Genomic DNA, 14,440 nt, shown 5'->3' on the forward strand with positions numbered 1-14,440 from the left:
GTTACAGTGCCTTTATTACAGTTATTGTATCACAGTCTGTGGAGACTTAAAACTGGAGGCCAAACAAAACTAGGTACTTACTAAAAGTACTTTCAGGAATTCCACAGACATCTGTTTTTATCTGCTATTGGTTGCTTTTTTAAAACTTCAGATTATGTTTATTACAAGAGAAAACAGTTGGCTTTCCTCTTACGTCAAATAAAAGCTACAATTTCTTGAGAAAAGAAAGTTTTACCTGAAAGAGTTCAATTAAGTGCAGTTTTCTCCACAATTATTTTTTAAAATTAAATGCATTTAATTCTATAGAGTTATTTCAGATAAATGACTTCCTACAAATTGAAGAAAATTGGATTTTTATCATGAAGAACTGTTTTATTGTATGTCTTTCAGGTAATTAGACTGATAAAAATCTCACCAGAGAGACCTATAACGTTGGCTGTTGGCGATGGTGCTAATGACGTAAGCATGATACAAGAAGCACATGTTGGCATAGGTGATTGATTTTTTTTCCTGAATTTTAAAGTTGATACAATTATTTGGTGGTTTTAAATTTTTCTTTTTTAAAGTACAGTGTCAGATATGTGAGTGACAACTAAATGCAAAATAGTAATATATCACAGTATGTCCTCCATTAGAAATCTGCTACAGTTAAGCCCAGCACTTAGGATATTTACTACCAAATTTTAAAGGAAATAAACACCACAATAGTAAATTTTATCTTTGTCAGTTTTACTTGATCATAAAAGTTGCTGCTTTTACATGCCATTTTGTACCTTTAAAAGTATTCTCACACCTTATTTTAGTTTTAAGCTAAATTTATGATTTACATAGTTGCCCTCATTTATTTTACATTACTACTGGTTTGTGAAACTAAAGATTCTACAGTGTATCTTCAGAACAGTTTGAGAGATGAGAAATTACATCCAAAAGTAATAACAAAATCTCAGATAATTTTTTCATTTTAATAAGCCTTTTTCTAATTTATTTTCTGCTTTTGCCTCAGATTTTTATTAAATCCAGAGTGCTTGTGTCATTGTATTAATGATGACATTTATTAATCATTTCCTGTTTTAACATATTCTCATCTGCTTTCCTCTGTCACTTTATTTTACAAATGCAGAGCAAGAGAGAAAAGTTTGGACATGAGTTTCCTCTTGAAGTTTAAAACTGAAGAGTCAGAGGAGAGTGAGGCAGTGCCCGTTCTAGAGCGTTCAGTGTACTCTCCTGTGATAGGGAGTTACCAGGCCTGATATTTCTAACTTCTCTCTCCAGTCACCTCCTTCTCCTTGGGACAGTGAATTATTCCTCTGAAAATGTTTTCTTTTCCATTTGTGCAGCACTGGAGATTGACCCCAGGACCTTTGTACTGAGCTCCAGCCTTTTTTATTTTTTTTCCCTCTTGAGACTAGGTCTCACTAAATTGCCCAGGCTACAAAAATTCAGTCTGCTTTCTAGTTAATGTACTGGGTTTTTTTCCCCCATAAATGACAACAGTTTGATAACTTTTTATACCATTAAATCACAAAATAATACATTTAGAGATGGTTCAAATAGGAAAACACATTACTCAGTAAAAAATATCCCTAACACTAGTTAGTTATTTGGAAAAACAAGTTCGGTCCCTTTCTGTTACAGCAAAATAAATTTTAGATGAATTAAGAATGTAAATCATTTTAAAAGACTATAAAAGGTATTTAAGAAGATTTAATGATGATCTTGTTATTTGAGTTGTGAAAAGAGCCTCTAAACATAATACCAAAAGAAGGAGGAACACGTCAGTATATGGGGCAGAGGTAAAAACTCCCCTGTAATAAATTTTGAAGATGAAATAGTAAAGAATACTTGGAAAATAGATAGTAAAGTCTAATTAGGGTTAATATTACTAATTTTTGAAGTCTTGAAAAATTAAAATTACACTCCAGTAGAAATAGGCAGAAGAGCCAGGTATGGTGGCGCATGCTTGTAATCCCAGCACTTGGGAGGCTGAGACAGGAAGATCATCGTAAGTTCAAGGCCAGCCTGGGCTACAAAGTGAGTTCAAGGCCAGCCTGAACTGCATAGTGAGACCCTGTCTCAAAAAGACAAAAAAAAAAAAAGAAAGAAAATAAATAGGCAGAAGGATGTGAACCATTAGTTGTTACAAAATGAATGCTAAATTTATGGAAAAAATGTTCAATCTCTTAGCAGTCAAAAGAGTGCAAGTCAAAATTATCTGTCAGACTGGCAGCAAGTACAAAGCTTGAGAACCTCAAATTGACAGTGATACAAATTAACAGATGATCTTATTCCATATCCGTAGGAGAGTAGATTGGTACACCCTGCATTGTTATGCATAACAAATTTTACCTCTGTGCCTAAAGACCTTGCAGTTATGCACCCAATTACGTGTTTTCTTTTAAGAAAATAACTGAACATATTGATACATATTATAGTGTCCAGTAAGTAACAAATACAGGTTACAAACAAATATCACTTCATCTACATTTCACATATAGCTACAGACAAAGATTCTAAGAAGATACACACTAATTTTTTTTTTTTTTTTTTCTTTTTGGTACTAGGAATCGAACTTAGGACCTTATGCTTGCCAGGCAGGTGCTTGTGCCACAGAGCTATATCCCCAGCCCTCTGAGAAGATACAGACTAGAAACAGTGGTTTACTTTTAAACCTGACAGTTACTCTTTTGCCCTTTTGGAATCTAAAGGATGATTGTAATATTAAAAACTATTTTCCAGCTAAAATGATTCACTGATTTCAGTTTATGCATTTTTAAAAATTTATTTCAAAATTTTATGTATATTAAAAAACACAGTTTAGCTTATGCATGACATGAGCTATTGGCATGTGCTTTTTTTCGCATGACAGTGTTTAGGCAGTTAAATTTACTGATATTTTGGTAGGTTCAGATTATTCAGTTTGAATATATTTTACATTTATTGGAACTAGTGAAGTCAAAGCTGTGTTTTGTTTTGTTTTGTTTTGTTTTTGTCTTTTTGAGACAGGATCTCACTATGCAGTTCAGGCTGATCTTGAACTTACTTTGTAGCCCACGCTGGCCTCAAACTCACAATGATCTTTCTGCCTCACCCTCCCAAGTGATGGCATTATAGGCATGCACCACCATGCCTAGCTCCAAAGCTGTTTTATTGAAATCTTTCTATCACAAGTTTATTAACTGATACCTTTTATATTAATTGTATTTCTTTAAATTATATTCTCATTCTGTGAAAATACAGAGTCCACAGAAAAAACACACACACCTCAGGAAAATAAAAACTCATATAAATATTTTAATACTAAGTTTATTGAGACATCATGAGAGTAATACAAGTTACCTTTGGCCTCTACAATTAGAAGAGGTGCTCAGAGTGGTGGCCATTAGCTTCCAGACATTTAGCCAGGTGTAGTGGCGCACGCCTGTAATCCCAACACTCAGGAGGCCAAGGCAGGAGGATCACTATGAGTTCGAGGCCAGCCTGAACTGCATAGTGAGACCCTATCTCAAAAAATCCAACCTTGGGGCCGGGGATATAGTTCAGCGGCACAGCACCTGCCTGGCAAGTGCAAGGTTGTGGGTTTGATTCCCAGTACCCAAAAAAAAAAAAAAAAAAATCCAACCTTCCAGACATTTATTAGTACAGAGAACTGCCACTTGTATAACCTTGGTCATTGAGATTGTTGCGCATGTGTTTTCTATTTCTTCTCGTACGGCCAGCAGTGTAGTGGGTTTTTGTGATATAGAAGATATCCACTAGGGTCCCCCATATGAGGATAGTAAATATCTGTAGAAAAAAGATTATACTATTTTTCTTTTCCTGAAGTGCGTATGCTCTTTGGTGGACTCTGTAGGTGTTGTATATCTGATACATATTGTAGCTTTATGTTAATTATGTGTTTAAGTAGAATAACTTTTTGGACAGCTGCTAGCTGCTGTATAATAGGACAGTGGTGGTGAGGCTATGGCACGGGCACCACAGGGAGCTGTGTGTGATTGCAACCTCTAAACAGTTCGCCATCATTGTAGTAGAGTTAGTGTTCCTAAGCCCGGGTTCAACTACTATTAATGAGATATTTACAGAAATATCATGAAAGTTACCTGTTTATCATTAGCAAGCATACACCTTTTCTCTTCTTTCTTACAGGAATCATGGGTAAAGAAGGCAGGCAGGCTGCAAGAAACAGTGACTATGCAATAGCTAGATTTAAATTCCTCTCCAAACTCCTTTTTGTTCATGGTCATTTTTATTATATCAGAATAGCTACCCTTGTACAGTATTTTTTTTATAAGGTGAGTTTTATATGCTTTTTTGTTGTTTTATATGCTTTTTTAGAATTAATCATTGATAACGGTTATTTGAAGTTTCAACTTAAGGAATGCTATAACTATACAGTTATTCTTAAAAATAGTTTCTGTAAGTAAATAAAAATGTGCTTTTGTAATAAATCTAGTTGATACCAGCACTGCACAACCAAGGGTCTGGGGCCCAGGGTGCAGGTGGTAGAACTGACTGAGGAGGACGAAAGAAAACTTCCCGGGCTGATGGAAAAGTTCTCTTATTTTACAGCAATGGAGATAGTATATATATTTGTCCAGCACATCAGATGTTTTACTTAAATTTGATGTATTACTCTGTGCAAGTCAGACCACAATAAATGTGACTTTATTTTTTCTTGAGCCAATAATAAGTTCTAATTTCACTCCAGCGTGATTATTCCAAGCAGAAGTTATTAACCCTTTTTTGCATCTTGGATGTCCCGTTAGTAGACTATTGAATGCTGTGAGCTTCACAGTATGGGATTTTTATGTGCATAAAATGAAATACTTGGGATTACAGAGGAACTTATGGTGCTGAAATACTGCTGCATAGGTGGACCCTTTGGAAAAGGTAGTAGACTGAGGAATACATGTTAAGAGCCCCTGAGTATATAAGATGTCTCATATTGCATAGGTTCCTATAAGTGATGCTTATAAAACACTGGAAGAACATAAGTAGATTGCATGTAACTATGGGATGGTGTGGCAGTTTTCTTCCAAGTTTTTGCTTTAGCCTTTTCCTTGTAACATTCAATATATCGAGATAGGAAAATGTTCTGAAGCCCACGTGGTAGTGCACTCCTGTAATCCCGGTGCTCTGGAGGCTGAGGCTGGAGGAGTGCCTTGAGTTTGAGCCCAGCCTCAGCTACATAGTGAGTTTGCGGCCAGCCTGGACTACATAATGAGACTCTGTCTCAAGAAAACAAAAACAAACAAACAAAAAGATATATTTGGATAATTTATATTGTAAAGCTATCATAGACCTAAAGTTTAATCTTACCTATTGAATACTGTATATGAAAAATCTTGAGTAAGAGTTGGAAGCTCACATTTGCAAAATTGTGGTGTTGCTTGACAGTGACGGCGGTAGGGGTATTTCTGTTCTGCTACCTGCGCTGCTCCTTACAGTGCTTTTAGACTTTCAAATAAAGTGAGAGGCCTGCTTTCCTATTTAGGCAAGTCCTTATGGGAAATCTGCCACTTGTCGTATGGACTTTGTTTCCAGACATTTAACAACTATTTTTAGAAAATTTTTCTTTTAGAACTCATATTTTAATTATTTCCCACTTAATCTTGTTTTACAGAATGTGTGCTTTATCACACCCCAGTTTTTATATCAGTTCTACTGTTTGTTTTCTCAACAAGTAAGTAAATAAAGCTTGTGTTTTGTTCTTTTAGAATAAGATACATATATCTTCAGGTTTTGATAGACACTTTGAAGGACTTTCTCATTTTTCTTAGCCCTACAGATAAGTACATAAAGCCTCTCCAATCAGCGTAACATTCATAATATTCCAATTTTCAACTTGAGATGAATGTAGATAGCATCATATATTTTAATTCTGGATGGTTTTTAAAAAGTTGATATTAAAAACTCAACAGTGGATGGGAGAATATTGTTAACTTTTTCAGCTTATTTGTAATGTCTTGTAGGATCCATATCAAGCTGACCAAATAGCTACTAGACTAGAGGTTCACTTCCTTTTTGTTTTTGACTCATCTTGTTTTTAAATTTGGAAGGGACCTTAATGATTTAATCCAGAAGTGAGCCGTAAGTAATTGGTAGGAAAACCTGGATTGCTGTATTGAAAAGGTTTCTGAACTTGTAGTTTCACAGGGGGAAAAACTGCCATGTGTTAGCTGTCACTGATGTGCACAGCATTGGTCTCTGGTTGTACACGTCATACATCACCATTCCTGATCTGCTATTTTGTTTGATGGAAGAAGAAGTTAAATCTACAGAAATGAAGTAGCTTGTCCAGAATCATATAGCTGAGTTAATGATGAAACTATGACTTGGACCTCCTGCTTCTGAGCACCCTTTTCATGTACACTATACACCTCAAACTGAGTGATACAGTGCATCTAGCTTACTGAAAAAAGAGTATAATGAGGTTTTTCAGGAGTTGTTCCTGTCCTTAACCACAAGTATCTCTGTAGATAGGCAGTGTTAGGCCTGTAACAGTTTCGTTACCTGAGTAAAATAGAGTGCTGGAAGACCACAAACTTTGGGTTTTTGGGGAGTTTATGGTGTAATTTGGGATATAGCATTAATAAGAATAAAAGCAATACATGAAGCATAGGCAAAGTACTAACGAGTTAATACCAACACTCACACTTTTTAGAGAATGCTGTCTTCACGGACTTAGGCCATTGTGAAATTTTATGGAAGAAGAGAGACTTATTTGGGGCCTTGCAAAGAGTATGGCTTCTAGCTGAGGATACCAAGCTATGAAAGCAAACCTGTATGTGTAGCAGGCCAAGTGTGCTGGTGCACATGTGGAATCCCAGCACTTAGGAGGCTGAGGCAGGATGATCGCCACATACAAGTTTGAGGCCAGCCTGGGTGCATAGTTGAGTTCAAGGCCAGCCTGAACTACATAATGAGACCCTGTCTTAAACAAAAAACCTGTGTGTATAGCATGTCAAAGGAATAGTAAGAAGCCTAGAATCCATGTAGGAGAACTGTGTAACACCACATCACAGTGACCAGATTGTGGAGAATCTTAATATAGATCCAACTCACTGTAATTCAAGAAATAACTGATATTACAAAGTATTCCAATTCCACAAAGTACTTAACTCTAGGAACATTATACTTTTTATCTAAAAAAGAAGTTCGAATTACTAAAATGGATTTTGGTGTAAACTGAAAAAAACTATAATTTTATGCTTGTTTTTAATATGCTTTTTTGGAATTATATACATAAGTATAATAGAAGTAATTTCAAATCCTAAAATTTCTTCCAATTTCTCTTTGTAGACTCTGTATGACAGCATGTACCTGACTTTGTACAATATTTGTTTTACTTCCCTACCTGTTCTGATATATAGTCTTTTGGAACAGCATGTAGACCCTCATGTATTACAGAACAAGCCTACTCTCTATCGGTAAGTATTTCAGTATTAAATTGTCTGTATACCCGGGGTATAGAAGAAAACAGTGAAGGTTCATATGCTTTTTTTTAACAATAAAAGACACATTGCCATTACTCTCCCTCAAAAATACTCCCCCTCACTTTGAAAACACTTTTTTGAGGGGAGAGGGGTCTTTTTGAGACAGAGTCTCACTGTGCAGTTCAGGCTAACCTTGATCTTGCAGCAGTCCTCCTGCCTCAGCCTCCTGAGTGCTTAGGTATTACAGATGTGTTTCACCGCTCCTGGCTCTACTTTGAATATATTTATATCCTATCTTTCTGAAGCAGATCAGAAAGTCTTCCTTTGTGTCTTTTGAAGTGATTAAAAACGATGATGAATATTCCTGCTAGGTGCCATCGAGTGGAATGCAGGCTCATAAAAATACTACAGTGTATCCTCATCTGCCTTTTCACCATGTGACTTCTGGCTTCTCCCCAGAGTCAAAATACCTGGAAGGTCAATGTGTGAATCAACTGAGGACATGAAATAGGCAGGCCAGCACGCTAAAAGGCACTCACCAAAGAAGACTGTTAGAACTGCCTCAGGAAGTGGCAGGTGTCTGTGCGAGGGATGGTGGCACACGCCTGTAATATCAGCACTTGGGAGGCTGACACAGAAAGACTGCTGCGAATTCGAGGCCAGCTTGGGCTACAGAGTGAGTTCAAGGCCAGTGAGACCTTGTCTCAGAAAAAAGAAGTGCCAGAAACAATGGGATAAGTGTGTTCAAAGCATGGATTCATGTTTTCAAGAAGATTAATGGCAACACGGCTTTTAAATTTAAAACATTCACCATATTTTTTGGTGACATGTTGGGTAAGTGGAGGGATAGAGAGTGCCTTGGCGCCTGACCCTTTCCTAAGGAAAGCGTGGTGGTTATATGGCGTAAAGTTTTTTAATGCCAAGAAGAAATTTGAATAATTTGTTTTCTTTTATTTTGTTTTTTTGAGACAGGGTCTCTCTATGTAGCTCAAATTGGCCTTGGACTCACTGTGTAGTCCAGGCTGGTCTTGAACCCACAGTGATCCTCCTTCCTCACCCTCCTGAGTGCTGGGATTACAGGCGTGCGCCACCACACCCTGGCTGTTTGGTTTTTAAGACAAGGTCTCACTATATAGTGCAGGCTGGCTTTGAACTCACTGTGTAGCTCAAGCTGGCCTCAAAGTTGGCAGCAGTCTTCCTTCTTCAACCTCCCAAGTGCTGGGACTGTAGGCATGCACCATCATGCTCAGCTTCTGCTGGTTTGAGGAATGAACTCTTTGATGCTAAAAATGCATTAGGCAGTTGTATGGTTTACACTTACTGTTGCAAACCAGTCATAATCTACTTCATGTACACAAAAGAAGTTACTATTTAGCAGTCTCTAGAGTTTCTGAAAATGAACTCATGTCCCCCTGTTGCCAAACATAGTATAATACTCAGTGCAAAGCAAGTTGAAGATATTAGTCCCAGATCCCAGAACCAAGTAACAGAGATACGGGAAGTGTCAGGACAAGCTTTCAGTCCTCTGGGGTGATGTAGAGGTACCACGTACAGAGGCGGCCAGTTATCCAGGTGCAGTATTACTTTGATTTCCTAGGTTATCCAGGACAGGACTTGCCCCAAGATCAGTGCAGACTGTTGCTGTGTAACAGCTGCTGTTGGATGTGAAGTTACTCAGGAGCCTCCCTGATGAGCCCAGCTTGGATAACCTCACTAAAGACTGTCGTGGCAGAGTGGCTGACATTGACAGTACTGACAAGTCAGCTCTTCACAGTTGAACTGAAGTGTTGTGTCTATTTCTCTATCAAATAAGAAAGTGTATTGGAGTTGAACTACAGCTGTTCTCAGAGGTGTATGGTAGTAGAAGCAGAACTATGTAAATGTGATTTTATTCTAGTATTTTCAGGACATCTTAAGTTCAAACTTCACCTTGTTTTTTAAATAAAAGTGTAGTAATTGCTTAATAAATAAATGATTACTAATGTGTTCCTTTTTACCTTTTGTTTTTAATTTACAGGGATATTAGTAAGAATCGTCTCTTAAGCATTAAAACATTTCTTTATTGGACTATCCTGGGTTTCAGTCATGCCTTTATTTTCTTTTTTGGATCCTATTTTCTGATGGGGAAGGATATATCTCTGCTTGGAAATGGCCAGGTAAATATATGGAGATTTTTACAGAATGCTTGTCGATTTTTTGATTTGTTGATTTGGTTTGGTTTTTGCTTGGTTTTTTTTTTTGTTGTTTTTTGTTTTTGTTGGTACCAGGAATTGAACTCAGGACTTTGCATTTACCAGGAAGGCAGTGTGCTGCTGAGCTATATCCCTGGCCCTGGTTTAGTTTTCTGTCATGCACAATAAAAGTAAAATTGAACTTAAATTATAAAAGTTCATATACTAAAAGTGAAAACATAAAAAGATTTTAATTTTTTCATATAATGAAGTTTCGTACAAATGAAAATTAAAACATGAAGGTGGCCATGCATAGTGGCACATCCCTGTAGTTCCAGCGTTTGGGAGGCTGAGGCAGGAGGATTCCCCCAAGTTCAAGGCCAGCCTAGGCTACATAGTGAGTTTAAGACCGGCCTAAACTACATAGCAAGACCATATCTCTTTTAAAAAAAAAAAAAAAGTGAAAGTAATACAGTGTAATTTTAAAGAGAAACTCATTAATGAATAGTTTTGCCATTCCGGAATTAGTCCACGCTGGGAGATATGTTATTGCCCCTGCATGCTGGTCATCTCAGGGTGTTTCAGTAACAGATATTGTTTACTTCATGCTTATTTTTGTGCAGGTGTTTATGTGCCCCCAGGCCATTAATCCTCCCAATAAATCCTCTTGGAAGGCTTTAATTACACTGGATTTTCAGATGAGAAATGAGGACTTGTTTGCTAACAGTTTTGTTTGCTTGCTTCAGGGGTGTTACTGTATTCTGAATGCACTGACAGTTCTCAGAAAGTCATAAATTTATAAATTACTGCTTAATTATGATCCCATGTGGATTTTTTTGGGTTTTTCTTACTTGTTTGTTTTTGTTTTTGTATTTTTCTAGTACTGGGAATCGAACTCACGACCTCGCCCTTGCCAGGCAGGCACCGTGCCACTGAGCTAAATCCCTGCCCCCAAAATCCCATGTTTGAGGTGTGAAATTAGGAAAGCATAGTAAGCAGTGCGCAGTTTCACAGTGTCCTGACTGCCCTGCTCATGTTGGAGACTTGGGCAGCACGGGGCATCTCCTGCCTGGCTTAGCTTGAGAGAGGGGGCAGGAGTGACCAGTGTACTGTAGGGGACCAGAAGTGCTTATTACCTTTCTTTCCCTCTGTAATTGGCAACTTAGTGCCTTACAAAATACGTTTGGAGACATAGACCTAAGATTTGCATTTTTGGGCTAAGGATATAGCTCAGTGGCACAAGCACCTGCCTGGCAAGTGCAGGGTCGTGAGTTCGATTCCCGGAACCAAAAAAAAATTGCATTTTAAAGAATATAAAGTTTTATCTGTTCAGAGAACCAATAAGTTTCAGTTTCTTTTTTCCGGTTCTGTATATGTTGTCTAATAATACTGTGCCAAGTGATCCACTCTAACTTCCGGTTGGAAATTTTTCAAAAAATAATTGCAGTTGCATAGTAGTTCTGTTACCATTTTATAGTGTGACAGGAGAGAAAGCACTCCATAATGACTGTAGCGTTCTAACTTAAAAACCCTCTGTGCCACGCAGCTGTGAAGCTGTCTTTGGATTTCAGGTGTGAAGATATTATCCAAAGGAATGTCATACATAAGAATAATGCGCACAGTAATGCTTCTCATACTCTTTCACCTTTATTAATATTGTCACAGATTCCATATGTAACTGGGTTGAATAATTAAAATGATTTTCAGGGCCAGGCGTGTGGCTGTTTAGTAGAGCACTTACCTAGCACATGTGAGCTCCTAGGTTCAATTCCAAGTACCAAAAAAAAGGAAAAAAAAAGATTTTCAGTAGAAATGAAATAACTTTGCCCTGCATCTGATTTGACATGTTGCCACATAATGTAATAGTCTGTTGTTTCTGTTCAGATGTTTGGAAACTGGACATTTGGTACTTTGGTCTTCACAGTCATGGTTATTACAGTTACAGTAAAGGTATGGTATTAAAATTACAAATATGTGGATGTACTTTGTGTGTGTATATTTCATAGTTAATTTCCTTCATGTCTTTAGCCATAGATAAGTATTTTCCCTTTTCCTTTTTCAGCAGTGAATACTTTCAGATTATTATTTTAATAATTCATTTAAATTTTTCTCAGAAAGGTCTTTATCATTTTAGAAAATGTCAGTTGGTTTTTTTTAAATCACTGAAATTATCCTTCTCTGTGTATAATACAAAGCAACAACCCAATTTGTTTTAAACCATGGATCTGAAATACAGTCATCCCATGGAATTTCAGTGCTGCTTCCTCATAGAAGAAAAATACTATGAATGTCAAACTATAGTTTCCTACTAGTGCCTTTTCATTAAATTCTTTATAATTAATGTTAAAGCTTTGTTGCTTTATATTTCTAAAGCTTTTTAAATTTTTTCCTTTTTTTAGATGGCTTTGGAAACTCATTTTTGGACTTGGATCAACCATCTTGTTACCTGGGGATCTATTATATTTTATTTTATATTTTCTTTGTTTTATAGTGGAATTCTCTGGTGAGTAACTACATTTTATTTTATGTTATGTTATGTTTTGTTCTGTATTTTTTGAGACAGAGTTGCTGTGTGGTCCAGGCTAGCCTTGAGCTCACTGTGAGCCCAGCCTGGTCTCAAACTTGGATGCTAGTCCTCCAGGGCTTCAGCCTCCCTAATGTTGGGATTGCAGGGGCATATCACCACACTGGCTTGTATCTAACTGTAGTAAACATTTATTGTGTTAGATTATAGTATGAGCAAATTCTGCTCAGAATCATTTTCAGATCCAGTCCTAATAAATTCATTCTTTTCCATTTATCCTACCAATGTGTAGGAAAGAAAAAAAATAAATTTAACATACCTTGAGTACCTGGACCTTTTATGTAAACATTTTAAACATTCTAGACAGTTTGTAGTAATCTTATTCTTATTTTTCCTATGTGGAAACTGAGCCTCAGGGTCACAAAGGTAAAAAAGTAATAACAGTCAGTATTCTTTAGAATAACCATATTCATTCAACTCACTTACTCATATATGCACTAAAATAAGCCCTTATATAACCATCAGATTTTGATTGTTGAGTTCATTTCTCAAACTCTGTTGTGCACTTCAGTAGTAAAGTGAGGTACTAATCTATTCTGGTAGAGTAAAGTCCGTACTTCTCAGCTGGGCATGGTGGTGCGTGCTTACAACCCCAGCACAGGTGGGAGGCTGACGCGTGAAGACGAGTTCCACCCAGCCTGGGCAGCTGCGCACTGAGCAGGAGGATCGCCATGAGTTCTGAGGCCAGCCTGGGCTGCACAGTGAGTCCGAGGCCAGCCTGAACTGCACAGCAAGACCCTTTTTCAAAAAACAGACAAGGAAATAAAATTGGGTTGGGGATGTAGCTTATTGTGAAAGTTCTGGATTCAGTCCCCAGAACTGGGGGGAAAAAAGATTCATGTTTTTGCCATGATTTTTTGGTAAGTGCTAGACAACTAAAGTCTGTTTTCTGGAGGAGTTTCTATCACATTTGCCTGCTATGTCTTTGATCCATTTGTCAGGCAAAAAACTTGTATTAGCTAATCATTAGTTTCCACGGGGGATCATAAAAGATCCTGCACACTGTTATCTATAATCCACCTCCTTTCTCTGTTTCTGTATTTCCCCATAGTCTTGGGAAGTGATAGATCCCAAACCCCCTAAATAACACCACTGCAGGCTCTGGGCTCACTGGGATCTGTGGCTGGGGCAGCCCACAGGGCCAGGTGCCTGGGCAGAGCAGGTTTTTCCACAAGCAAGGCTCAGCCCTGAACCTCTGCCCCGGGGCCTCCCAGGAACTCCGGCGTATCTCATTCTACAAAGCTAGTGCCTTCGTGGGAGGTGGGGCGTGCAGGGATTGAACCCAGGGCCTCATGGATGTGGGCAAGTGCTCTACTGAGCTCAACCCCTAGCTCAGGGCAGCCCCTCTCAAACCCTCTTGTGGGGCATTTTCCAGCCTAGCAAGTATTGATCCACCCCTATACCCACACCTCACAGGCAGACTCTTAAGGTGTAGCCTGTGATCCTCCCAGCCACTCCTGTTCATAGAGCAGCCATCGAATGGGCCAGAGCCATCACCCAGGCCTCGAGAGCACAATGAGTGGGACAGGTGAAGAGACAGGCAGAGGTCTCGCTCCTGACCCCCAGCCCCTTAGACGTTGCCTTCAGCCCACCTGGGACCTGACCAACAGAAAGAATCAGATGGGAAGAAAGGTTAGAGATGGAAACCTCCCCAAAGGAGCAGCTCTGCGGTGGAACAACCGATAGGAACCTCAGCCCTTTCCCAGCTCCGGTCCGGCTCCCAGCCGCGGCAGCCAACCCACCCTGTCTGCGGGCTCGGCTCAGGACCTGTGCGGTGAGGGGACATCCCAGGCTGTCTGCGCAGCTGGCTGGCAGATGCAGAGACTGCCCAGGCTGCTTTTAGTGCATTTACTTTAAAGAGGTTTTTAATTTAAAGAAGAGCCTCGGAATAATGCTTTCAGCCTAAGATTTGAGTAATCAGTCTTTTACAGTTTTTTTAACCAATTAATTAAATCAGTAAAAGATACTCTGTCACATACTATTTCCTTTCTTGGTCTCTTCAGTAAATGTCCCCACATGGTTTTGGTGTCCTAGCACTGATGTAAGGCTGTCTACTCAGCTGCTTGTCTCTTTCCTGTTATCTTTTTTTCGGGGGCGGGCACTGGGAGTAGAACTCAGGACCAGGACCTTGAGCTTGCCAGCCAGGTGCTTGTGCCACTAAGCTATATCCCCGGCGTGTTTCATAATTGTTAAATTGGGTTTTATGTTTAACAGTGTCTTACATTACTAGCTATTCAACGAGATTGTGCTAA

At 38.5% G+C, this 14,440-nt stretch overlaps 1 protein-coding gene across 8 annotated transcripts in view; it reads left to right on the plus strand.

The window, feature by feature from the left end:
* The window catches only part of Atp11b (ATPase, class VI, type 11B), a gene marked incomplete at its 5' end in the record, with an annotated part of 92,898 nt that overhangs the window by 58,331 nt on the left and 20,127 nt on the right, over positions 1-14,440 (plus strand). For all 8 annotated transcript variants that reach the window (XM_013513431.1, XM_013513429.1, XM_013513432.1 and 5 more), the window contains 7 exon segments: positions 391-493; positions 4,144-4,289; positions 5,621-5,680; positions 7,300-7,427; positions 9,451-9,589; positions 11,489-11,554; positions 12,004-12,107. In XM_013513431.1, coding sequence (XP_013368885.1) covers positions 391-493; positions 4,144-4,289; positions 5,621-5,680; positions 7,300-7,427; positions 9,451-9,589; positions 11,489-11,554; positions 12,004-12,107 — 746 coding nt within the window.

This window comes from Chinchilla lanigera, unplaced genomic scaffold, assembly GCF_000276665.1.
Source record: "Chinchilla lanigera isolate Chin_1 unplaced genomic scaffold, ChiLan1.0 scaffold00019, whole genome shotgun sequence".
Classification (NCBI taxonomy): domain Eukaryota; kingdom Metazoa; phylum Chordata; class Mammalia; order Rodentia; family Chinchillidae; genus Chinchilla; species Chinchilla lanigera.